The sequence below is a fragment of the Canis lupus genome, chromosome 6 (genome assembly GCF_048164855.1).
Source record: "Canis lupus baileyi chromosome 6, mCanLup2.hap1, whole genome shotgun sequence".
NCBI lineage: Eukaryota > Metazoa > Chordata > Mammalia > Carnivora > Canidae > Canis > Canis lupus.
In genome coordinates, this window is record NC_132843.1 from 36,429,998 (window position 1) to 36,456,289 (window position 26,292).

Below are 26,292 nucleotides of genomic sequence, written 5' to 3' on the forward strand. Positions count from 1 at the left end.
GGTTGCTCTAGGGATTACATCTGTATCTTTGTTTATCACAGTGTTCTTCAAATTAATATTTACTTAATTTCAATAAAATATAGAAACATTGCACCAATAGGGGAGAGCTCCATCTCCTTCCTCCTTTTTATAGTATTACTTTTATATATGTGATATTTGTTTATATTATAAACATCGCAATAGTGTTATAGTCATTGCTTTTGCAATCATTTATTTTTTAAAAGAAAAGAGAAGAAATAAGAATTATTACTAGAGTCTTATGTAAACATGCATATTTGCTACTTTTTGTTGTCTGCATTTCATTTTATGGATTTGAATCACAAATTCTTTCCTTTTAAAAAGCCTAAAGGATTTACTTTATTATTTCTTGTACAGCAGGTCTGCTACCAATGACGTTTCTTAGTCTGCTTATCTAGGAATTTTCTTTTTTCTTTTGTATTTTCTTTTCATTATTTTTTGAAATCTCTACACCCAGTGTTGGGCTGGAACCCATGACCCTGAGATCAAGAGGCACATGCTCTTCCCACTGAGCCAGTCAGGCACCCACATTTAAAAAAATTTTTTTTAAGTAATCTCTGTGCTTAACTTGTGGCTCAAGTAGAGTCACATGTTCTATTGACTAAGCCAGGCAGGCACCCCTTTTGTCTTTGTGTGAAAGAATATTTTTGTTGGATATAGAATTCTTACTTTTTTCCCCTCAGCACTTTGAATGTCAGTCTACCTTCTGGCCTCTAGTGTTTCAGATGAGAAATCACCTGTTAGTCTAATGTGATTTCTTTGTATATGAGGAGTTTTCTTCTATTGCTTTCAAGATTTTTCTCATCGTCTTTCACTTGTTTGACCATGATGTATGTACGTAGATGTACTTGAGATTTGTTGAGCTTCTTAGACACAGAGATTGATCTTTTTCATCAGTTTAGAGGAGGTTTGGGGCTATTTGATGTATTTTTTCTACCTCTTTCTCACTCTTTCTAGGATTCCTATTATACACATGTTGGTATTCTTGACATTGTTCCTTGTGTTTCAGAGGCCCTATTCATTTTTCTTTTATCTTTTTCCCTTTATTCTTCAGATTGCACAGTTTCTATTGACTTATTATTCACTGATTTTTTTATTCTGCCATCTTGAACCTGTTGAGTCCTATTTTAGTGAAATTTCTTTTCAATTTTTATACTTTTCAACTATAGAATGTTCCTCTGTTAAAATTTGTTTCCTTATTGAGATTCTCTGCTTGTTGATTCATTGTTATCATACTTTTCTTTAATTTTTAAAATGCATTTTCCTTTAGTACTTTGAACATATTTAAAATAGCTCTTTTGATGTCTTTGTGTGAAGTCCATCATCTGAGGACATTGTTTTTCTAGTGACTGCTTTTTATCTCCTGTGTATGAGTCACATTTCCTATTTTTTCAAAGATCTCTTGATTTTTTCTTGAAAACGATATCTTAGGGATGCCTGGATGGCTCTGCAGTTGAGCTCTGCTTTCGTTCGGCTCAGGGCATGATCCTGGAGTTCAGGGATTGAGTCCCACATCGAGCTCCCTGAGAGGAGTCTGCTTCTCCCTCTGCCTATGTCTCTGCCTCTCTCTGTATCTCTCATGAATAAATAAATAAAATCTTAAAAAATGTATATTTTTAAATAATATATTAGATAATGTATTACAGCAGCTTTGGATTATTATTTTTCCCTTTTTATTATTATTATTTATTCATGAGAGACAGAGAGAGAGAGAGAGAGCGGGCGGCAGAGATACAGGCAGAGGGAGAAACAGGCTCCATGCAGGTAGCCTGTTGCGGGACTTGAACCTAGGACCCCAGGATCACACCCTGGACCGAAGGCAGTGCTAGACCACTGAGCCACCCGGGATGCCCTTATTTTTCCCTTTGAAAGCAGGTTGCTGGTAACTGGGATAAATTGGAAATCTGTCACTCCTGCAGTGTGTTGTTGATTATGTCTCTGCTCAGCTTTTTATTTTTTATTTTTCCTTTAAATTTTTTTATTATTTATTTATTTATTTATTTATTTAATTTATTTATTTATTATTTTTTTTCCTTTAAAATTTTTTAAATCTGGCTTTCTGTTGGTTACACTTGTCCTTTCCAGCATAGTTTTCTAGTTAGCCAATACTTGGACAGAAATTGTGCTCAAATAACTCCTGCCAGTAAGGACTTTTGTTCTTTACCAATGGATCTGTGTGTGGATGGGTGAAAGCATTTTAAAGTTTAGGCCATGTTCAAGTCTGCCTGGGCTTTTGAGTCCTTTTGGACCCTTTCACATCTCTTCTGCATAATCCTGTAGCCTCAATCAAGAATATATGCTTGACCCATTCACTATCAAATCCTTAGGGGTGGAACCCTTGATTGCCCTGCCTGCTTGCTGCTGAGATTGTGTCTTGCACCTGTAATGCCTCTGGGTGTAGGTGTGGCCAACCATTTCAGATTGAGGCCACTTTGTTTTGTTTTGTTTTGTTTTTTTGAGGCCTCTTTGTGGTGCAAACACCATCCCTCAGGCCTGTCCCACCTCATTAGGCAGAACCTATTGAGCTGACAGGTGGGAGGTGGGGGGAGATGGAGCAGCCCCAGGCAGGACCCCCAATATATTTTTAAGATTTTATTTATTTGACACACAGAGAGAGTACACACAAGCAGGGGTAGGGGCAGGCAGAGGGAGAAGGAGAAGCAGACTCCCCACTGAGCAGGGAGCCTGACATAGGTCTCCATCCCAGGACCCTGGGATCATGACCTGGGCTGAAGGCAGATGCTTAACTGACTGATACACCCAGGTGCCCCAATCCTGCAGATTTTTAAGCATCAGTACTTCTCTTTTTGTATGTTTTGAAAGATTTCCAGAGCTCTGAAGTGTTTTTGTTTTTTCAAGATTTATTTATTTATTTGAAAAGGAGAGAGTGAGAACCTGAGCACACCAGTGGGAGAGAGGAGAGAGAATCTAAAGCAGACTCCCCTAGCAGGGAGCTCCATTGGGTGGGGGGAAGGTGCTCTACACAAGGCTTTGATCTCTGGACTCTGAGATCGTGACCTGAGCCAAACCAAGAGTTAGCTACCCAACCAAGAGTGCCCCACAGGCACCCCTGAAGTGGTTATTTTGATTAATTTTGTCATGCATTTTTTTAAGATTTTATTTGTTCATTCATGAGAGACATGGAGAGAGAGGCAGAGACACAGGCAGAGGGAGGAGCAGGCTCCATGCAGGGATCCTGATGCGGAACTTGATCCTGGATCCCAGGATCACGCCCTGAGCCAAAGGCAGATGCCCAACCACTGAGCCACCCAGGCGTCCCTGTCTTACTTTATATCTCAGGAGGATTGGCTGACCCTTTTTTTGCTCATAGCCAGAAGTGTCCTGCCTTACTAATACTTAAGAAACCCTACATACCCATAATCTATCACTTCTTCACAATGAGGTAGCCACTATCCTGATGTGTTGGTAACCATTCCCATGCTTTTTAAAGTAGTTTTACAGCACAACTAAGTATCCATATATATTATGTCATTTCATTTTGTCTTGATTTGAACTTCATATATAATACATTGAATGATCCGGCCTTTTTTTTTTGTTTTTGTAATTTGCTTTTTTTGTTTTGGTTTTACTTACCATTGTTTTTATTGTTTTATCTATGTTAACATGGTTTCCACTGCTGTATGCTCGTTTATTGTAGGAATGTACCACAACTTATTTTTCCATTCTACGGTTTGTTAGTAAATGTCTTGTTTTTGTTTTGTTTTGTCTATCACAGAAACAGTGCTGCTATGACACATGTGTTTCTCTAGACCGTGTTTTTCAAACTTTAGGTCACGACCTATTGGGTTGTGAAATCAATTGACTCAGTCATGACCAACACTAAATTTTTTAAATACATAGAATGAAAAACTATCTGAGTGCTTTACATTCAAGTTTCTGTTTCGTGAATGTTACCACAGGAAGCTCCAAACTCCTAAGTCACTCCTTATTTCCTGTATTTGATCTTCAGAAAGCACTGCACATTCTCTGTTCTTTTCCTTCCCCTCTTCTTCCAGCTCTCTTCTGCTTTGGTTCATTGTCAGCAAAATCACCAATATTCTTAATTTCCTGTCTGAATTCTCCTTTACCTTGCACTCATAGCACTGTGGCTTTCTACCGAGGGCACAGCTTCACCTTGTAAGGGGTGGCTGCACTTTTTTTTTCTTCCTGTAGTCCTTATCCTCTGGCCTGGATTTCCTTGTTCCTCATTGCCACTCTTCTGATTATTTTCCTCTTCCATTAATCCCTATATTGCTGTCCTTTTTGACCACTGACTATGACTTTTTTTCTTTGCTTAATGTCATTTTTGTCCATTATTACTCCTGTCTTAATTCTTGGTGATTTCAGTATACACGGATGATCCTTCTGACACCACCCACTCAGTTCTGTAAACTCCCTCATGATTTTGTTCTCTACTTCAGCCAGTTATTTCTACAGTCATACTCTAACCAGTGCTTTTTGAACTGTCTGTTCTGAAGGACCAGTATATTTTTTTCTTAAAGATTTTATTTATTTGAGAGAGTGAGCAAGCGACTGCATGCATGGGGGTGGGAGGTAGGGGAGGGACAAAGGGAGAAGGAGAAGCAGACTCCCTGCAAAGCAGAGAGCCCGACACAGGGCTTGATCCCAGGACCCTGAGATCATGACCTGAGCCGAAGGCAGACACTTAAGCACTGAGCTACCCTAGGTGCCCAGGACCAGTATATTTTTATTTTCAATCCATCATTGGTGGATTTTTGGGGTAAAATACAATCAGTTAAACTAGGAAATTGAAATGCTTGGTTGTCATGACAATATCAAATTGCTCTAAGTTTCTAATCAATTTTCTTAATTTCTGTACTTCTGTCACTGCAGACAGTCCTTTAAAAACAACACTTTGAGTAGCACTATTTTAGATTTTGTCAGTTACGAATAAATGCAACCTTTCTGTAATGTGTCATTCATAGTGCTCTTGGGTTACCACCTTCTCTTTCCAGTTCACTATAGTACCTTGACTCCACTGGGATGTTCATTCCATTGGACATTTTCACTGCCCTGTACCTTCTGGATGTGATCATTACAATCATTCCTTGCATATACTCTTGTTTCTGCTTGCTTGATAAAACTAGAATTCTGGTTAACTCAACTTCTTCTCTGTGCTTGGACTTACACAGCTGAACTTCAAAGGAGAAAAACCTGTGTGTGCCAGTCTCACTTGAAGTTCATGCTACAACCCTTAAAGTGGGCCCTTATTATTGTCTGGAAATCATATCTATTTTTCTCTAGTGTCTTCATTTTCACAATACTTTTTCACACTTGCTCTTCTGATCAATATCAGTACTACCTCATTCCTCCTCACTCTTAACAATCACTTTGTTTTCTACTTCCTTGAAAAATTTGTAGTCAGAGGTAACTTCCATTAGATTCCCATTATGTTTAACATCGAACCATGAAAATTAGAATGACACGGGATCCCTGGGTGGCGCAGCGGTTTGGCGCCTGCCTTTGGCCCAGGGCACGATCCTGGAGACCCGGGATCGAATCCCACATCGGGCTCCTGGTGCATGGAGCCTGCTTCTCTCTCTGCCTGTGTCTCTGCCTCTCTCTCTCTCTGTCTGTGACTTAAATAAATAAATAATAAATAAAATATTAAAAAAAAAAAAAGAAAATTAGAATGACACCTTTTGTCTTAAGGTCTGTTTTGCCTACTAATCATAGAGATAAATAAGCTGGAGGGTTCTGTGATCTTTCATTTATATACTTTTTTAATTTATTCAAACCTTTACAAGTCCCTGTGTATGATAGATGGACATTAAATACTAGCACAATTTATTAGAGTCACGCAAAGTGATGTGAAAGAAAATAGGTATGTAATTTGTATATAACAGGGATCCTATTGGTATGGTACCAAAGGCTACTTCAAGCAATTGATACTTAACATGATACCTGTGAAGTGTAGCCAGCAACGGTGCGGCCGGCACAAAAATGAGTGTGAAAAGCCAAAGATACGTAGTGTGGAAATTGAGTAGGATTGCAAATTATTCTTTTTGACACTATGTAAATTACTGTGTTTAGCAGTTTTATTCTCCTCACATTTTCTGTAGCAAGTGTTACAATCCTTTTCCATTTTCACAAACCTCCAAGCCTGATCTTTTCACCATGTATTAAGTTTTTCTGACCAAGAATGAGGTCTGATATGAAAGAAACTCTCTCCAGATTTTTATAGTAGCCTCATTTAGCCTTATAGTTTGTACTTTCGACTCCTTTTCACTTAATATTTTCTGCTTCTTTGTCTCAGAGGAGCAGTGTATTGCTTCCTTTCCATGGTTTAACTCTCCTACCTGTAGTTTGTCATTTTGGTTTCTTAATGAACACAGAACTAATAAAGCAAATGCTGCATTTTGATTGTCCAGAATTGACAGCCTGTTTTTAATCAATTTATTTTTATTTATTTTTTAAAGGCTACTTATTAGAGAGTACACCAGCAGGGGGGCGGGTGGGGGAGAGGGAGAAGGAGAAGCAAACTCCTTACTGAGCAGGGAGCCTGACATGGGGCTCAATACCAAGTCTCTGGAATCATGACCTGAGTTGAAGGCAGACACTTAACTGACTGAGCCACCCAGGCACCCCTTTATTTTTTTTGAAATAAAAAATTCTCTCTCGGGGAGAGAGTGGCGGAGGGACAGAGGGGGAGGGTATTGAAGCGGACTTCACTGAGCGCAGGGCTCAGTCTCATGTCCCATAAGATCATAACAGACCAAACCAAGAGTTGGATGCTCAACTGACTGTACCACCCAGGTACCCCATAATGGTGTTATTTTTACTGAGCCAGGGAAAACTAGAAAAGGAACAGAGTTGGGGGTACCTCAGATGACTAATTTGGTTTTGGACATGAGATCGTGGTGCCTTTGTGAAATCTAAATGCAGATGTCAGGTGGCAGTTTGGGTAGACTGGTATATAGTTTGAGAAGTGCTGAGATGGAGACACTGAATTCCTAGTATGGGAAGGTATTGGAAACTGGATATAGAAGAGGGTTACTTTGATGGGTGTGAAAAGGACATAGTCCCAGGGCTGATGCCTATAGGCTGAAAAGGAGCAACTAGAAGAAGGGAAACCTGGAAGCCAAAGAAAAACTTTAGCTTAAGGAAGAGAGGGAGTGGTTAAGTATAGAATGCTGCTTAGACATTAAGATGAAAGCCAAACTAGGTTTGTTGGATTTAGATATACAGTGTCATTGATGACCCTAATAAGAACTGTTCTTCAGTTTTGATAAAAGCAGATGTCAGTGGGATTAGGTTGGAGGAGTATGAGAGGTAAGGAAATAGAGGCAGGGAATTTAGACAGTTCTCTTAATAAGGTTGTGAAAGAAGAGAATGATTTCTGGAGGAGGAGATGTGAAGTTGAAGTGGTAAGTAGAAGGAGAATTTTTTCAAATGAATGAGTAGATGGATGGATGATCTGTTAGAGTGTGAGAGGTTGATATGCGCCAGAGAATAATCCATAAGGCTCTAGGGAAATGAGAGGGGATTGGCTGTAATATCCATGTAGAAGGGGGAACCTCCTTTAGACTGGAGGAAAGAACAGCATGGTGGAAAATGGTGTTCTAAGGAAATAAATGCTATGTGTTTTATATTTACTACTTTCTTGTGAATTCGCTGAATATTAAATCGGATAGTTGAGAGCCTTTTATCTTTTAACTATCATTTGATAGTTTTTTTCTTTTTTTAAGATTTTATTTATTTGAGAGAGAGGGCAAGCGAGCAAGAGAGTATGGGGGGCGGGGGGCAAAGGGAGAGGGAGAAGTAGGCTCTGCCAAGCAGAAAGCCTATGCAGGGCTCTATCCCAGCACTCCAGGATCACAACCTGAGCCAAGGGCAGATGGTTAACCAATTGAGCCATCCAGGTGCTCCTAGTTTTGTCTTTTTCTACCAGCTACTTTTGATTATTCTACCAGGAAAATCTATGTATTTTCCTGGACCAAAAACAATATATGCAGTAAATACTCTGGGAAGATTACTCTGTACATATGACATCTTTCTCCCCTGTGTTTAGGGTACTTAATTTTTATTCCATTGCAGGGAGTTTTGTCAGAGCTCATATTTTCACTTTTTTTCTTGTGTTTTATGAATTATGACAAATTCCACTACAGGGGGGAAACTGATAGATTTCACTGACTAAATTTGACCTGAGCAGTATTTGGTGTCATGAGCAGAAAGGTACAACTCCCCTTTTCTTCAGAAGACTTTTCAGTAGACTTTGATGTTAGGGTGGGCTTTTGAATAGGTAATATTTTTATATGATTGTAAATTCAAGAGGTAAAAACTATATACAGTAAAAGGGTCTTTTGATTCCTGTTCTCTCATTTACTTTTCTTGCCAAAATAGCTGGTGTTATTTTCTACAGAATATAAATATAATTTTGTTCTTTACTTACACAAATGGTATATAATATGCCTTTTTTGTTCCTTTAACATTATGTATTAAAAATTACTCAAAAATAAAGGAAAGAAAATTACTCCATATTAGTATATTAAAGAACCTTTTCATCCTTTATGGCCACATTGTATGGACAGATCACTTTAGCTGACTGGTGGATACTAATACTGGATATTAGTATCCTATTTGTGGTTGATACTGGTGTTTGTGATTAAAATTGCTTTTTTAAGGCAGTATAAGTCGTTATAAATCTCAAACTCTGAAATATAAGGATCTTGAAATGAAAGATAATTGAGTTGTCATTTAAAGACATTTTTTTCATATTTTATCATGCTTTTTTTAACAAAAACAGTATAGATTTATTTGTCCTACCTACACAATTTATTTAAGAAGCAGGAGTTTTGGGGCAGCCTGGGTGGCTCAGGGGTTTAGCGTCACCTTCAGCCCAGGGCATGATCCTGGGGACCTGGGATCAAGTCCCACATCGGGCTCCCTGCATGGAGCCTGCTTCTCCCTCTGTGTCTCTTGTGAATAAATAAATAAAATCTTAAAAAAAAAAAAGCAGGAGTTTTATGGTTATATTAACATATTTACTTTTCAACCTGATGTTATATTATGTACTTCGAAAACGTCCAGTGCCTTCTTTCAAAAATTGACTCAAGACTTCTGATTCTTGTGCTTTATGGCTGACATTAATTTCATTTGAGTAGATTTTCAAATATTTCAGCTGTAAGAAAAAATTTTTATTCTGGAATATATAACTTCACTCTCTACAGAAAAATCAACTCTTGTTTTTATTTAGTTAGAAAATCTTGGTTTATTTCTCATATTTGGGGTATTTCATATCCAAATATTTTATTTCCTTTTGTATTGCCAACATACTTCAGTTATGACACTGGGACACTGGCAGTTTGCTGGTTTAACTTTTACTCCCTCTATTGGCTTTCAGAGGTGTTACATTCCTTTTGGAATGGTGTTAGGAATAACATTTATGCTTATTTTCATTTAACTCAAAAATTAGTAATGATGCAAATGTGCTTATAAAATAGGCTACATATGGGATTGGTTTACATTAATGAATGTTTCCAGTGGCTGTGAATGTTCTGGTTTTCATGAATGTGTTGAGGAATCTTCATTAGAATGTCTGTTTCATTAGCAGCTGAGAATAAGACCATGAAAACCCAAAAATAGGAATATAAAGGAATACAGAATATTCATGTTTATAGTAAGCAAAAAGTAGACTTGGCATGTTAGATCAATAAAAGGGTTTTCTGAGTTTCTTCTGATATTCATCTGCCATATATTGAACTGTCAAGTAACTTGATAGAGTGAAACAGTGGAGATGTCTCATGGCACCTGATTAGCATAGCCATCTAGCTCAGTGTTTGTCTCTCTTACCAGTGGGACCACATGATAATTGCCTTCTGTAACATCACGTGTACAGAGTAAGGTATTTACTTGCCTTGCACATTCTTTTTATTTATTTATTTATTTATTTATTTATTTATTTATTTATTTATTAAAAAAAAAGATTTTATTTATTTATTCATGGAAGACACAGAGTGAGAGGCAGACACATAGGCAGAGGAAGAAGCAGGCTCCATGCAGGGAGCCTGATGAAGGACTCCATCCCGGGACCCCGGGGCCATGCCCTGAGCTGAAAGCAGATGCTCAACCACTGAGCCACCCAGGCATCCCCTTATCATCCTTTTAAAACCAAACTACCAGTTAATGAAGTTTGCTCTGTATAGGTCACAACTCTTATGATTAAATATTCTGTACTCTTCTTTCTCCATGATTAAGTAGAGTTGTAGCACACTTCATAGGAAAAGGATGTTAGATTCTAAAATTAGCATATAGGAGCACCTGGTGGCTCAGTCAGTTGAGCATCCAGCTCTTGGTTTCTGCTCAGGTCATGATCTCAGGATCTTGGGGTCCAGCCCTGCACTCAGTGAGGGGTCGGCTTGAGATTTTCTCTCCCTCTTCCTCCTCCTCTGCTCTTCTCCCTACTCATGCATACTCTCTCTCAAATAAATTAAATCCTTAAAAAAATAAAGTATAAAGGTGGAAAATGTTTTTAAAGTGTTTTCTGTCACACTCCTTAAGTCATTCATAGACTAGAGTGTACTAGATTTTCTGGGTTCACAAAGTAGTTGGTCTGTATTTAGTTGCTATTGTTTATGAAACAGAATGTGAGCCAACACTAGGCTCACATTCGGCCTGATGAGAGGTATGTGGCAACTAGAAGGGATTGTGTGGAAACAGCATAGTCAGGCCTGTCCTTTTAATACCCCTGTAGTGCAGGGGTATTCCTCTCCCCCCTCCCCCCTCCGAAGAGGAATAGCAGACAGGTTTGATGCATACAATTACTTTGGGTGCTCATTTGCCAAATGCATGTAATTGAAGGATTTTATTTTGTTTTGTTTTATATAAGTGTACATTTGATATTGTTCCACTGTAACTTCCTCTCTTGGAGGATTTGAGTATGAAAGTAATCATTCTAGTTAACTTGTTTCTGGGACTACTTTTTTTTTTGAAGCATTCTTTTTCATTTATGTTAAAGTCAACATACACATTTAACTATCAGAGTTTTGAGGATCCCTTTCTTGAATATTTTATTGAAAGATTTGTATTTATTTGAGAGAGAGGGCACAAGTCAGGGTGCAGGGGGGCGGAAGGGAGGATCAGAGGGAGAAGCAGACCACCCGCTGAGCAGAGACCCTGATGCAGGCCTTGATCCCAGGACCTAAGCAGACCTAAGCTTGATCATGACCTAAGCAGAAGGCAAATGCTTGACTGACTGAGCCATCCAGGCGCCTCCCACCCCCCCTCCTTTGAAGATTTTAAATAAAGTTTAAGAATGGAAAATTCTTGCTTGGTTCCTTGCTGGGCTTGCTAGTTCAGTAATTGAAGATTAATGTTATGCCAGTTTTAGTAGTTGTGTTTGCTAGTATTTGATAGTACTGAGTCCTTTGAATTTGTTAAGCAGATAAATACATTTTAAAGGCCTGTGTGATGGTAACTTTTGCTACTCATTTAGAAAGGTGGGCATGTTGTGTTGATTAAATAATCTACCATTTCTGTTTATTGATTTTGTGTGTTTTTGTACAGGTTGCTTTCCTGTTGCATCTTTGACCTAGTTTCCTAGACTCTGCTCCATGATTTAACTTGAAAGTCTGAAATGAAGATGGAGGAGGCAGTGGGAAAAGTCGAAGAACTCCTTGAGTCTGAAGTCCCACCAAAAGCATCCGAACAAGACACAGCTAAGGAGGAAGATGGATCTGTAGAACTGGAATCTCAAGTTCAGAAAGATGGGGTAGTGGATTCTACAGTTCTTTCTTCAATGCCCTGCTTATTGATGGAACTGAGAAGGGACTCTTCTGAGTCTCAGTTGGCATCCACAGAGAGTGACAAGCCGACAACTGGCCGAGTTTATGAGAGTGACTCCTCTAATCACTGCATGCTTTCCCCTTCCTCTAGTGGTCACCTGGCTGACTCAGACACGTTGTCTTCTGCAGAAGAGAATGAACCCTCCCAGGCAGAAACAGCGGTGGAAGGAGACCCTTCTGGGGTGTCTGGTGCCACAGTCGGGCGCAAATCTCGGCGGTCCCGATCTGAAAGTGAAACATCTACTATGGCTGCCAAGAAAAACCGGCAATCCAGTGATAAACAGAATGGCCGAGTCGCCAAGGTTAAAGGTCATCGGAGCCAAAAGCACAAGGAGAGAATCAGGCTACTGAGACAGAAAAGGGAGGCTGCTGCACGGAAGAAGTATAACCTATTGCAGGACAGTAGTACCAGTGATAGTGACCTGACTTGTGACTCAAGCACGAGCTCATCAGATGATGATGAAGAAGTTTCAGGGAGCAGCAAGACAATCACTGCAGAGATACCAGGTAGAGGATGTTTTTTAAACTGACTGTAGAGCAACCGATGGCATTTCTAAGCTGTCAGGCTCAGTTAGATGAGTGACACTTGAAAAAATCCAGGAGACCTGCAGCTCTGTGTAAATTTGAATGAAGACTGCAGTGTATTAACAAGACATGGCCAATTTAAAAAACCTGTTCTGAGGTTTCCAGTGCACTTTAGCACATCAAAAAAAAAAAAAAAAAATTAAATGGTTAATGATAGGGACAAGATTATTTTTAAGTAATGGAATTTCTCACAGATCTCTTTCTCTGTAACACATTACCTGAATTCCCATCATTGCCTTTTTAGCACTGCTTAGATTTAATACTCACTGTTCAGCATTATTACTAAGTAAATTCTCCTCAGGAATAGGCACCTTGCTTTATTATATAGCCACTGTACTCGAGCTTATGGTGTCTGAAATGACATGTTCTATCTTCCGTTAAAGTTTTCTAGTAACTGTTCCTCCTAAAAAATAGTAGTTCTATGTGTTTTCCCCCAGTTCAGTGCATGATGAAATAGTTATCCTTGTTGCACATTTCTCTATTCTGAGTTGTCACTTGCATTGGAAAAATGGTTTTTGCAGTATTTCCCCTTTATTCCCCCAAGGTTTAAGAAATTTGATAGAAATTTGCTTATTCTAGCTCTCATTGGTGTAAGAGTGTGTAATTTATTACATGTTTGACATACTTGCTTTCTCCATACTATCATGTCTGGTACTGTGTACTACAAAGGGTAGTCTTGCAATTTCAAGGTGGAAGAAAGATGAGATCTGAATGATTCTTAATTGGTAAATTCTCATTTTTGGAGAGACTCTTATGATTAGGAACATTTTATAAACTACATGACATTTAATAGATAATGACAGCATTGTTTATTGATAAAGAAAGGGAGGTTTTGATTTTTAAAATTTTATGGGTGACTGTTCTTTCTTCCTAGTTTTCTGAAAAGTTTGTTTCTACCCATGAAGACCACGTATTGCTGATACACAGAATATTTCAAGAAAAATCATATTGGTTAATTAAACCTGTAGCCAACCAAACTTCTATAAACTCAGTAACAAGAATCATTTTATAGGTGTTCATCTTACATAATAAAAGTCTCATCCATATAATATATTAAATATGAGTTTTTAACAATTAGAAATGCTTACTGTTTTAATATCTATTGAATTCCTTTGGTAGTTCCTTGTGTTAAAATTGCTAGGGAGGGGATTTATTTTGAAGTTCATTGGTTGAATGTGAGAGAATCAGACTTTGGGGTTCTCAGGCAGGTTGTAGGTATATTTCAGTTTTACATTTAATATTTTTTAAAAAGCTTGATTAACACCTGTAAAATAGTTCATTCTTATTTCCTATGTTCTGATCTATTAATTAAGACCATAATGATACAGTGCTTAATTTCACTAAACAGATTTTTCTGTAACCATTCCAATATTTTGCCTCCTTTTGGAAAGGGAAAAGAAGGTGGGTGAAATTCTCTTTGAAAATAGACCCAGTTATAGAGGTGGCATGAGAAATGTCTTCATGGGTTCTCTCTGTTTGGCTTACATAGATTAGGTGTGCTTCATTTATATTATCCAAACCTTGCTAATTGACTACTGTTACCAGTGTTTAAAGCTTCTGAAACACTGGTGCTCTGTTTCTTGTCTATTCTGAATTATATATAAACCAAAACACCAAAGTATGTTATTTGAATCTATGATTTAATTTTTATTCTTCAGACCATTTAGTAAGTTTGTGGCTCTTGAAAGTTTGTAGAATTTTTTAAGGTAATCCTGGAGAATCAAATGGTAGGTAAGGTGCTGGGGCCACTGTATATGCTGTGCACCACCCAGTTTCAGGAGGTGCTGTTCATATGCAAAGCAGCAAAGATGGAACAGCTTAAGTTTAAATATTAGGAAGTTCATTTCAACTGTCAGATTACTACCCCTAAAAAATTGTGATATCATGCATTTTTATATGTCAGTTTCCTGAGTCACATTATGACTTCAGAGAAGGGGATATACTCAACCTAATAGCAAGGGCAGTTACTGGAAAGTTGTGTAAATTGTAAAGATTGGATAAAATATGAACTGACTTGAGTACAGTAACATGGACATTCAGGTGAAATTAAACTGGATGTGCCGGACAGAATCTCTTGGATATTGACATTTGAATCAAGCTATTTACACAGAATGGAAATCGAGAGGAAAAGTAAAAACCGAGATTCTTGCTCTACTTTTTCATCAAGGTACATACAACTAATTTCGTAATTCAGAAAATGCTTCATTTATAAGCTTTGTCAGCAGCATAAATGTTGAGAGAATTATGCTAAATGTTCTCTTATGCCAAATTTACAATTAATGCATTTTCTTTTAAAGAGTGAAAATGATGCAGACTCCTATATTTTATAGTGCACAATCATACATAATTAATTGAATTTTATATCTGGAAGCAGATGTTTATGAAGCTTATTGTCTTACAGTTAACAGTTAACTGACAGGCAGCTTATTACCCACACGAAATCATTCTCTCCATGAAGTTTTTGAGAATATATTGGAGTTATCAAGATAATTCTAGCAGTTCTTGCATTGGGAGGACTTAGATGAGCAAAAATAGAGTATTTTGTAGTAAATATTAATGCGAAAATACTTTGTAATGATCTTGAGTATCCAAGGCTTTTAATCAAATGTCTCATTTATCTGTATAGATGACCTTTTTGTACCCTCAATCACACTTCGTGGTTTTATGATTAGACATTATTTTTCCTGGTGAGGGTGGGGTGGGATGTCACTTCCCTGTAAAATCACTTTAAGTTGAAACTAGGTCTGTAAAGTCTGCTCTTACAGGGAATTTTGATTTTAGTGAATATGAATAATGGACATTAGACTTCATTCAGTTCAAGAATCAGTTCTCAGAACAGACTCACTTATGTCCATCAGTGCACATGGGGAGCAGGGAAGAGTTTTTCCAATAATTGTTGTTTTTGATAAATATTTAGCATAGAGTTAACCTCAGGGTGACTTGGCTTCATCTTGTTTTTGCTGTGGTGACCTGCTTTTGTGTGGCTAAATAGTCCACCATATACATGCCTCTTCAGACTAAGTTTCCAAAAATACTATCTACCTTTGTAGGTAAGGGTCATTTGTCTGGGTAGGTAGAAAATGTAATTGAAAATCTAATTGAAAATCTAATCTGTTTTGGAGAATATCGGGGGGAGGCTCTTGAGGACAGTAGTCTAAGATCACCTGAATTCTCAATCCATGTAGCCAGGCTCATCTCCAGCTGAAGCCAGGATCTCAGTACCCCTTACTCAACATACATATTTATGTACTGAAAGGCATCCAGATAAGCTGTCATCTTACCTCTCTCACTTTTACCATGCTTCATCAATTCTTACTTGGAAATGAAAAAAAATTTTAAGTAGTAAATGCTTTGTAGAAAATTTTAAAAATAGAAAAATGTGAAATAGATTAAAATCACAGTCCTGCTTTTGTTAACATTTGAATATGTTGCCTTTCATAATATGTAACAAAATTTATCACTATATATACTTCTGTCTTCTTTCCTTCTTAATATTGCATTTTGAACACTTTAACAAAACACAATATTGTCTTTAAAATGTATGGATTTTGAATTATTTAGCTGACTATAAGATAAAGTCCCCAGTGTTGGGCCTTTGGGCTGTTTTTAGTTTTTGTTACTATGAGAAAAAGCTATGAATACTTTAAGGCTTTTGACCCATACTGCCAATGCTTTTTAAAATATATCGTTTATTGCATCCAGGAGTTTGTGTATTTGTTACATTATATTCTTTATATTTTTAAAAAGTCTTGCCGATTTGATGGAAGAATTATATCTTAGTGTTAATTTGCATTTCTTTGATCACTAATGAAGCTGAGAAATCATGTTTGGCCATTTGTTATTTCGGTAAACATTTTATTCATATTCTTTTCACATTTTCCTCCTGCTACTTTTTTTTCTTATTGATTTGTGAGGATTCTTAGCCTATTGGGGATTGAATTACTTGGAAACATTTATATATTAATTTAAGCAGTGGGAACTCATGGGAGAAGACCTGAAGCCCACATTAGCAATCCTATATATATATATATTTTTTTTTTAGATTGAATATGAAGTGGCTAAAAGCCCCACCTTCCCATTTTAAGCCTCTTACAATCTTACTTTACTGTATTGTAGCTATTTAGGAGACTTACTAAATACATTGATAACAAAGCACTGAGACATAGTAATCAGGTGAAAACTGCCTATTTTCAGTTTAGTAAATGCAAACAAGACAGGAAAAACCCATGCAATTTTCAATCTGACTATAGGTTAGACTCACTTGGGAGCATTTAGAACTAATGATGCCCAGGCCCTACCCCAGATCAATGAAATCAGAATCTCTGGGTCTCACCCAAGGCATCAGCATTTTTCCCTAGCTTTTTTGAGATATAATTGACATGCAACATCATGTAAGTTGAAGGTGTACAATGTGATGATTTGATATATGTATATATTCCAAGATGATTACTATGATAAGCTTAGTTAACAAATTTGTTACTTCACATAGTTTTGTGTGTTGAAAACTTTTAAGCTCTGTTCTCAGCAACTTCCAAATATACAACATTGTTAACTGCAGTCACCATGCTGTACCTTACATCCTGAGAACTTATTCATCTTACAACTGGAAGTTTATACCCTTTGATCACCTTCACCCATCTTCCCCATTCAGCCACAGTCTACTCTATGAGTTTGGTTATTTTGGATTTTACCTACACATGAGATCATCATTTTTAAAGCTCCTCAGGTGATTATGGTGAACAACCAGGGCCAAGAGCTACTACTCAGTTAAGTGGTAATATTAAGTCTCGCATTGATTTCACAAAATCATTGTGACACTGGTAGTCTGACTCAGTTAAGTTTTGTTACTGCTGGGTATCAAGTTATGAACAGTGGAGTCTAATTTTTAAAAGTCATGTTAGGGGGATCCTTGGGTGGCTCAGCGATTTGGCACCTGCCTTTGGCCCAGGGCGTGATCCTGGAGTCCCGGGATCGAGTCCCACGTTGGGCTCCCGGCCGGCATGGAGCCTGCTTCTCCCTCCACCTGTGTCTCTGCCTCTCTCTCTCTGTGTCTATCATAAAAATAAATAAATACATCTTTAAAAAGAAAAAAAAAGTCATGTTAGTTATAAAAACCATAGTCCAGTTTTGTATTAATAAGCATATACATTTTTTCTTTTACTCCACTTAAGTTATTGTTTTGAAAGCATGCATTGTTTAAATGTGTGGTTTTCTCTATGGTGTAATGTCTGGATAATGTTACTTAAATTTGGAAGCTTTGAAATCTTACTGGTGGATGTCTTTTGGCAATCTCTTATATTAAGGCACTAAGGTATTATTTTTGGCCTGCTTTTCCTAACTTCCTAAAGTTGAGTGCCTATATTAACTTTGTATACGCAAAAGTGTAAGCTTTGCTTTCAATAAGTCTTTTTCTCAAAGTGGGATATATCTTAGTATTAATAAAAGGACATACGTGTGTTTAAGGTGAGAATATTCCCTGCTTTTTTTTTTTAATAGACTATTTTTTAGAGCAGTTTTAGGTTTACAGCAAAATTGAGCAGAAGGTACAGAGACTTCCCATAAATTCCCTTGTCCCACATATGTACAGACTCCCCCCCCCCCACTATCAGCACCCCCAACCAGAGAAAATGATGAATCTACATTGATAATATTGTCATTCAAAATCCATAGTTACATCAGGGTTCACTCTTTGAGATTTTTTAAAATTTATTTATGATAGAGACACAGGCAGAGGGATAAGCAGGCTCCATGCTGGTAGCCCGACGCAGGACTCAATCCTGGGACTCCAGGATTGTGCCCTGGGCCAAAGGCAGGCGCCAGACCGCTGAGCCACTCAGAGATCCCCATTAGGGTTCACCCTTGGTGTTACATGTTCTGTGAGTCTTGACAAATGTATGATTAGTCCTCGTTTTTAATATTTTAAAATGTCCTGCTTATTATCAGTGTTTATTTCTGATAGTCATCTCTGTGAGGCTGCAACTTACCTCAGTATCCCTAGCATAAGTATTCTTACATCATTATCTCAATTCAACCATTTTTCAGTGTTTGATGAAAAATAAGGCAGCACCAGAATCTGAAACAGATCAAAGTAGGCATCATAATTTCTTGTCCTCTACACTTATGTTTACCCAGCACTTATAATGGGGATAAACTGCTTAAAGAAAGTTTAATATTCTTTAAATTTCATTTAGTGTTTCCATAAGTGAAATACAAATTTTGGGGAAAGGCATGTTCTTGAGAAAATTTTTGTATGGACAAGAGTTTTTTTTAAGTGTGAGGACAAGGGATGGAGTAGTCGGGAAAAGGAATAATATGAACTTAGAGGATAATAAACTCTGTGAAGTTTTTATTTTCTAAGTAGAATTGGGCCAAAAATTTGTCCCATAGCTGTTTAGGCATTGAAAAGAGGTGACATGACTGATGAAATAGTTCCCGTTATCTAGGAAAAACACTGTTTTTCTTAATACTGAGACCTGGGAAATTTTTCTTTTGCATCTTCATAAAAAGCCACTATGAGATACAGTGAGCCATATTTTCAGAAATACCCTGGAATAAATACAATAGAGCTCTTTATAAGACTTCTTGGTATAGGTAGATGGGTTAAGGCCAAGATTAAATGATTTCCATCATTCATCTATTCAGCAAATATTTAAGCACCTACTACGTAGTGTGTGAATGAATGCAACAGTGAATGAAAAGTCTCTGCTGTCATGGAACTTAATCTTTTTTGAGGAGACAGATTATAAATGAATTTGTCATATCCTATTAGAAATACACACTATGGATAACAATAAGGCAGGATATAAGAGAAAAATTGACTAGGAATGGAGTAGAAAAGCTATTTCAGATAGTATTGTGGTCAAGAGTGGTCTGAAGAAGTAACATTTTTAATAGCATCCTAAGGAAAAGAGGTCAGCATAGTTTTATTGGAGACCTAAACTATATGGTGGGATTCAATCCAAACCAAAAATAATCCTGTCTAGTTCAAGGATAAAACAGTGTGTGTAGAGGACCATATCCTAAATCCCATGAGATGACTTCCTACAGGATATTAATAGCTATACATTGTTCACATGTTTGGGAAGTGCTGGACCATGTGGAAACAGGGTTGTTTGTTTTGTTTTACTGCAGGACATCTCAGGCATTTATGTGCTCTGCAGAGCAGGAGGATATAATTTGTAGCATATCCTAAACCTAATCACAAACTTTTTTTTTTAATCATTTTACCTTTTAGCACTTGCAAAGACCAGGGTTTATAGAAAGCTGACCCAGAGCTTGTATACATGGATTGTGTATATCCTTTATGCGGTTTCCCATAAGGAATATTTTTTAACTTAATATAAGAAGAGCATTTGATAAAAATCAGTCCGTTGAGAGTTAATTGTATACTGATTTATTATGGGTCAGCTGTGAAAACAGTTTTTAGAATTTTATAGTCAAAGCAGTGAAAATATTCAGGGATACAATGGTTCTCAACCAAGTAAAATCACCTGGGGAGTTTAAAACAATAAAACAAACCTTCAATGCCTGGGAGCCCTCGGTTTTGATATTTGTTAAACCACTCCAGGGTTTTATGTTCAGCAAAGGTTGAAAACCACTCTTACAGATTAATAATTAGTTGTATAGTAATACTAGTTGCCAGGCAAATAATATTGAAGCTGTGAAAAATGGTAGTGTTATGTTATTTAATTTTTCTTGGAATTACTTTACTTTTGTTCAGTTAACTTAAGTGCTGCTTATGCAGGCTTTATATGGCTCTTTTTAGTAATGCTTAAGCCATTTTCCTGAATAAGCATGTCTTAATAAAAAATACAATTTTCTGAATTAATGTTTTATCAAATGGCCTCAGTGTCTTTAAAGCTAACTTCAATTATGCTGGGGGATTTGAAGGAGCGCCCAGGGAAATTCCAAGATTACTTGACAGGGTTGCTGTGTATGATAGGAACTGCATAGGCAGTGTCCTAGAAGAGGCCATGAGCTGTTTTTCCGAGATGCAGAGGCAGACAGAAAAGAAGTTCACGTGTGGATGGAAAAGCTAACTCACCTTGATGCTGGAGAAGAGAACAAGCAGCTGTGGAACCCGGGGAACTTAAAATGCAACTAGTTGGCCAAAGAATTTCCCCTCTCACCCAGTCAGGTGCTTGCTTACATGCAGATGCCTGATTTCCAAGAACTATCACAGCAGCCCTTTGGTTCTTGAGCGACTTGTTGAAATGTTGACAGTCCAGTAGAATTCCCAAAGACTTAAAACAGTTTTCCATTTAACTTTGCCAAAAATGGCAATATTACAGAACAACCTTTAAAATTGTCACAAAATCAATTGTGTTAACTCTCTGGTGTTTGGACTGTATAAAGAAAGAATAGTTTTGCCTTTTGTAAGTTTCTTTTGATAGTGTTTTAAAAATTAAAATAGTAAACAGTTTCTTTTTAAAAAATTAGATATTAAAAAAAAAATTAGATATTCAAAACGGTTGGATAAATTTTAGCTTGTATTTCATTACATGTGGTTGGAACATAGAACCATACTTAGATGATAGGAGTGATCCTCATTTTTAGGCTTTTTTCATGCCAACAATATAAGATATAGGGAATATTAGTAAATTCAAATAGATACTTAATTTCTTGAGAATCTCTAGCGTTTATTTTCTATACTCGACTCTGAGAAGGAGGAATCGTGTAATTAATCCCACTCTGAAGGCCATAAGTGATGAATGTACTGCACGAACATTTTTATATCATTTTTCCATATGTCGTAATGAATGCATTTGTTGCTAGTCTTTAATGAATTGTAACTTTCAATAATATTTGTATGCAGGAAGAATGAATTAACCTGAGGAAATGAAATGTATAATCTACCTACTATGCAAGATATTGTGGAGAAAGCAGAATAGAATGGAGTTTGACTACATGCATGAGAATTTTTCACTGCTACATAGACGAACTTTTATCTTGAGCATTAATGTAAAGCTCAGTGCCTGAGGCAGTAACCTGGCATACATCAGTGAAATTGTCTGGTATCCTGATGTAAAGAAAGGGTGCTTCTAGAGGAAACAGTTGAAATGGTCACTCTGTTAAGGATGTGTATTGAATGGGTTTTTAAGTTACTAGTGACTAAGTGTATTAGCTAATGTACTACCAATTTAATTTTGTTTTGAATCCTCTGGCAGAAAATAAACGACCCTTTGGCATGTTAAAGGGCCTATAGAGTGTGTCAAAGGGGAGAAAATATCACAGGATTGAAAGTCTTGCAACATGATAGCTGTTCTTGTATGTGGCCTGGGATTGGGAAATATTGATATTTTATCTTTTCTGGGTTGCTTAGACTATTGTAAGAAACCGCTAAATTTGGATGAAATATTTTAGTAGGAATATACAACTTTGCTAACACTGTTTTTAAGATTTTGCTTTATAGTGGATTTACTTAGAATAAAAATTTATTAGTCTTTCCCTTCAAATTTATAACTTAATAACTTCTCAAATATGGAAAAGGTTTATTAATATTTAATGAAGTTGCAATTTTGGGAAAACTAATTCTAAGAGGAAGGGGAAAGGAAGGTAGTTTATTTAACAATGAAGAACTTTAATAATTTATCAGAAAATTGTTAGTACATTTTCTTTCTTTTTTTTTTTTTTTTTTTAAAGATTTTATTTATTCATGAGAGACACAGAGAAAGAGAGAGGCAGAGATACAGGCAGAGGGAGAAGCAGGCTCCATGCAGGGAACCTGATGTGGGACTCGATCCCGGGTCTCCAGGATCGTGCCCTGGGCCAAAGGCAGGTGCTAAACCGCTGCGCCACCCAGGGATCCCTACATTTTCTATTTATTTCTTTTTCCAAATATTTGCAACTTCTAAATTAACTGTAATAGACCAAGCCAATTTTTTTCTTTTCTAGTTTTTATTATTTGAAAAATAAACTGTGATATATATATATATTTTCAAAACTGATGGATGAGAATCGGGAGTTAACTTTGGGGGAGGCTTTTATTAATGTGCTCAGTTCTCTTTGAAGAATGTATGTAGGAATTAATGAAAAAGACTAGAAGTCTCTTTATTGTGTAATGACTGTCAGATTTCCTGAACTTGATATTTGACAAATAGGGGGTAAGGTTTGAACACTAGTGCAACCTGCAATAAATTTCTTAACATCAGCTAAGCTCTTACATAATATTAGTATGAATTTTCACCATAAAGTATATAGAAATTTATTATAACTGATGTATTTTTCTCTGAAATGATAGTGCAACATTTGTAAATGACTTCAGGTTGTATTTTTCTTTTATTAGATTAAGTTTTATATCAACAGGAAGAACGTACTGGTTTGAGATGACTGACTAGATTTTAACTAATCTGTAATCTTGAATTTGAGGTACTTTCGGGGAAGTTTGTTCTGTCTTCAGTTTCTTACTGGGATCACAGATTTTACTAGACATGGACTTTTAGACATAAAAATGTAAGGGGCGCATTTGGTGGGCTATCTTGGTAGAACTTGCAGCTCTTCATCTCAGAGTTGTGAGTTCAAACCCCACATTGGGCGTGGAGCCTACTTTAAAAAGTAAATTAAAAAAGTTAACTTTTGCATGTTAACATGAATACTTTTCTATGCATGTATAAACTGCATTAAGCTCTTGGCAGGTTTTTTTTTTGTTTCCTGATTTAATATTTGATATATTAAGCATGGACTGATGTTTTTAATTTTTAAAATAGAAAATTTTAATAATTGATATTCTGGGTAGGAATAACATTTAAGATATTTGGGAGATGTTAAACATTAATACTTTTGAGAAGCCTTTCTCATAATTTTGGGTAAACAGGTAAAAAGAGGTTTTGGTAGAAAGAAAAGGAACACTAAAATATATTGATTTCATTCATAGAATATATTCCAAAATAGTAAAATTTATTCTAAAGTAAAATTTGACACTTTGTGGTTCAGTCTGTTTAATAATAATTAAAGAATAATTTTGTAGCAGAAACATACATGCAGATTTTATCCTGATTTTCATTTTCTCACAGTGCCTTGAAAATGTGTTGTTGTCTTAGGGAATATTATTTTGAAAAACAGTAAGTTTTCATATGAGTTGTGCTTTAAAATGATTACATTTTGCCCAGATTGCACAATTTAAAAATTCCTCTCTCAAAAAAGTTTGTTTTTATATTATGTATATTTAAAGAAGTATCAAGTATTGAAGTAATTTTAATACTTATTTTTACATGACTCTTGTTGTGGATTATTGAATTCTCCTTTAGTGAGGCAAAGTTTGTATCCCTAAGAATATACCCTCTCCTCCATGGGGGTTATGTTCCAAGACCCCAATGGATGCCTGAAACCATGGATAGTATCAAACTCAACATATATTGGTTTATCCTCTACAAACATGCCTGTGATAAAGCTTAATTTGTAAATTAGGCACCGTAAGAGATTAATAGCAATAATAAAATAGAACAATATATTACAATAATTTAAAATCAGTTATGTGAATGTAGTCTCAAAATATTATACTGTACTTGCCTTTCTTGTGATGGTGTGAGGTGATAAAATGGGTACGTGATTAGAGGAAGTGAGGTGAATGACACAAGTTCTGTGACGTACTGTTAGGCTGCTGTTGATCATTTGTCAGAAGGAGGACCATCTGCTTCCTGACCACTGTTGACTGATGGTAACTGAGCCCAAGGAAGTGAAACCACAGTTAAAGGGGGACTGTTGTACTCATAAAGACCACAGCTAAGAAATGGGAATGACTTTTAGATCATGTGGTGGCATTTTAATGTAGGTTTTGGTTTAGAAGTGCCTAGTGGTCTTCCCTAATTTCTCTTGAATTCCCTTAATTTTCCTAGAATTTTACAAAGAGTAAGAATGTATCCTGTTTGGACCTTTTTGTAGTATATAAAGGGCTAAGGCTGGGAAGAAACTTCTTTCAACTTAAAACATTAATCTAGATGTGGTTGAAATGCTTTTTATTTAAGAATAAAGTCCCATATCTGAACATGTCATTTCTCTAATATGTACATGTGGACTTAGGTGATGATCCTTAAAGGGAGGCATTATCCCCTCACTAAAGGTAAATGTGTTTTCTGATAATGTCTACAGACTACTTCCTGCCTAGTTTGTACTAATTCAGTGTTCTAATACATTAGATTTTTAATCATTTTAAAAGCATTTAACCAGCTGATTAGAATTATCTGGTTATTTGAATTAGTTGTTAGGTAATAACTCTCTTAATTGTATTGATGTGTATTTTGTGCACAGTATTAAAAACGAGTGTAATAAAAGCCCAAATAAAATTTTAATTTAGAACACAACACAGCAAAATTAAAATCGTAAGATTTACTGTTTTGTATGAAGGTTTTTTTTTTTTTTTTTTTTTTTTTTTAACTTAGAACAAAGGATTCTGTCATTTTGGGACTCCAAGAGAAAAAGCCTGTTTTCTTGTTACCAAATAAGAGGAATGAGCCCCCATCCTAAGGTTGTGTGTGTTTGCATGTGTGTGTGTACGCATATGCCCACTGTCAGAATTCTGAATTGACTATTTTTATTAATGTTCTACTTGAGAGTTGTTGGAGACAGAGGACTATGTAGTAGTCTTACAGGAATTTTAATGGATTCACATCAGTATCCATTCATTGCTTCCTATATGTATGTAAGAAAAAGTTTCCCACATATAAGCCTAGTTAGGGTGATTAAATTGAAGAAAAACATGACTTTGTGGATTTTCTTTTAATTGTCAAATAAAGGTTTTTGACCTCGTTTATTCCACTAGCAGACTGAGTAAATAATTTTGCTTCATTGCTTTTGTCATTCTCCACTATATAGATTTAACAGCGAGATCCAGGTCTTTGGGTCTAGGTATATCTCAATTTACCTAAGATTTATTCTTAAAATTTTTATTCAAGGCAGAATATTAGAAATGAAATAATTTTAAATGTATTAAATCTGTTAATGAAAGAAATGCTATTGTGAATCCTTTTGTTGAACAAAACTCAAGTTGATATTACTGATAAGTTTCATTTTTAATATACAGCTGAATTTGCCTAATGGCATAGCTACATGAAAGTCATAGGAAAGATGGCAAACAGGTTCCTTGCTGTCACTTGTTTATAATAACAGGTTGTAGACAAGCTGTCTTATGGAAGTGACCTTTTAAACTAACTGTACCTGTTACGTTTTGTTTAGCTTATATTGATTTCCCTTTCTCCTGTTTGAATTATTTAAACAATACAGTGTGGCGACAATGAAAAAGATTTTGTGGAATGTTACATGTTAGAAAATACAGTATTGAAACAATTTCAGCAAATTTATAAAACAAAGTTATTTTAATGTTCAGTAAAAATTGTTCTCGAAGAAAAATTCTTCTCAATCCTTTCTAAAAATGATATGTGTCCATAATCATTGTATGGATAAGAAATTTGTATTCTTGTCTAGAATGAATTGTATACAACATGAATAACTTCCAAGTTTCTACACTTCTCATTTTTTTTCTTGATTTCTGTTTTTAATTTCTCTGAATTTTAGGAAAGTTGGTGGGGATTGAAAACTCTTAGTTTACTAGCATTGAGTAGATTTTCCTACCTTATATTTACCACAGCATAAAATATAAGACATCCTAAACAATGAAGGAATAATAATCTGAAGAAGTATATTCTTGGTAATGAAATCTTACAACTTTAAGATTTGGGGAGAATGTTATCAAATAACTGATTTTTACTTTATTGCATTTTCTTTATATCTTTTACCTAATAACTGCATTTGAAGTGTAATAACTAATCTAGATGAATAAAAGTTTTAAAAAAGAAATGTTTCTTGTTACTCTGTTAAGGACAGCATTGGTTATATTAGTAATTCTCTACCAGTTAATTCATATTAGTTATTTGGGAGTCAGGAAGCTTGC

General features: G+C 36.1%; 1 protein-coding gene across 4 annotated transcripts in view; it reads left to right on the forward strand.

Moving 5' to 3' along the window:
* ARK2N (arkadia (RNF111) N-terminal like PKA signaling regulator 2N) overlaps positions 1-26,292 on the forward strand; it is an 80,667-nt gene that overhangs the window by 24,126 nt on the left and 30,249 nt on the right. For all 4 annotated transcript variants that reach the window (XM_072829464.1, XM_072829463.1, XM_072829466.1 and 1 more), the window contains exon 2: positions 11,545-12,329. In XM_072829464.1, the coding sequence (XP_072685565.1) occupies positions 11,615-12,329 (715 nt within the window). In that variant the 5' untranslated portion in view covers positions 11,545-11,614. The remainder of the gene's footprint in view (positions 1-11,544; positions 12,330-26,292) is intronic.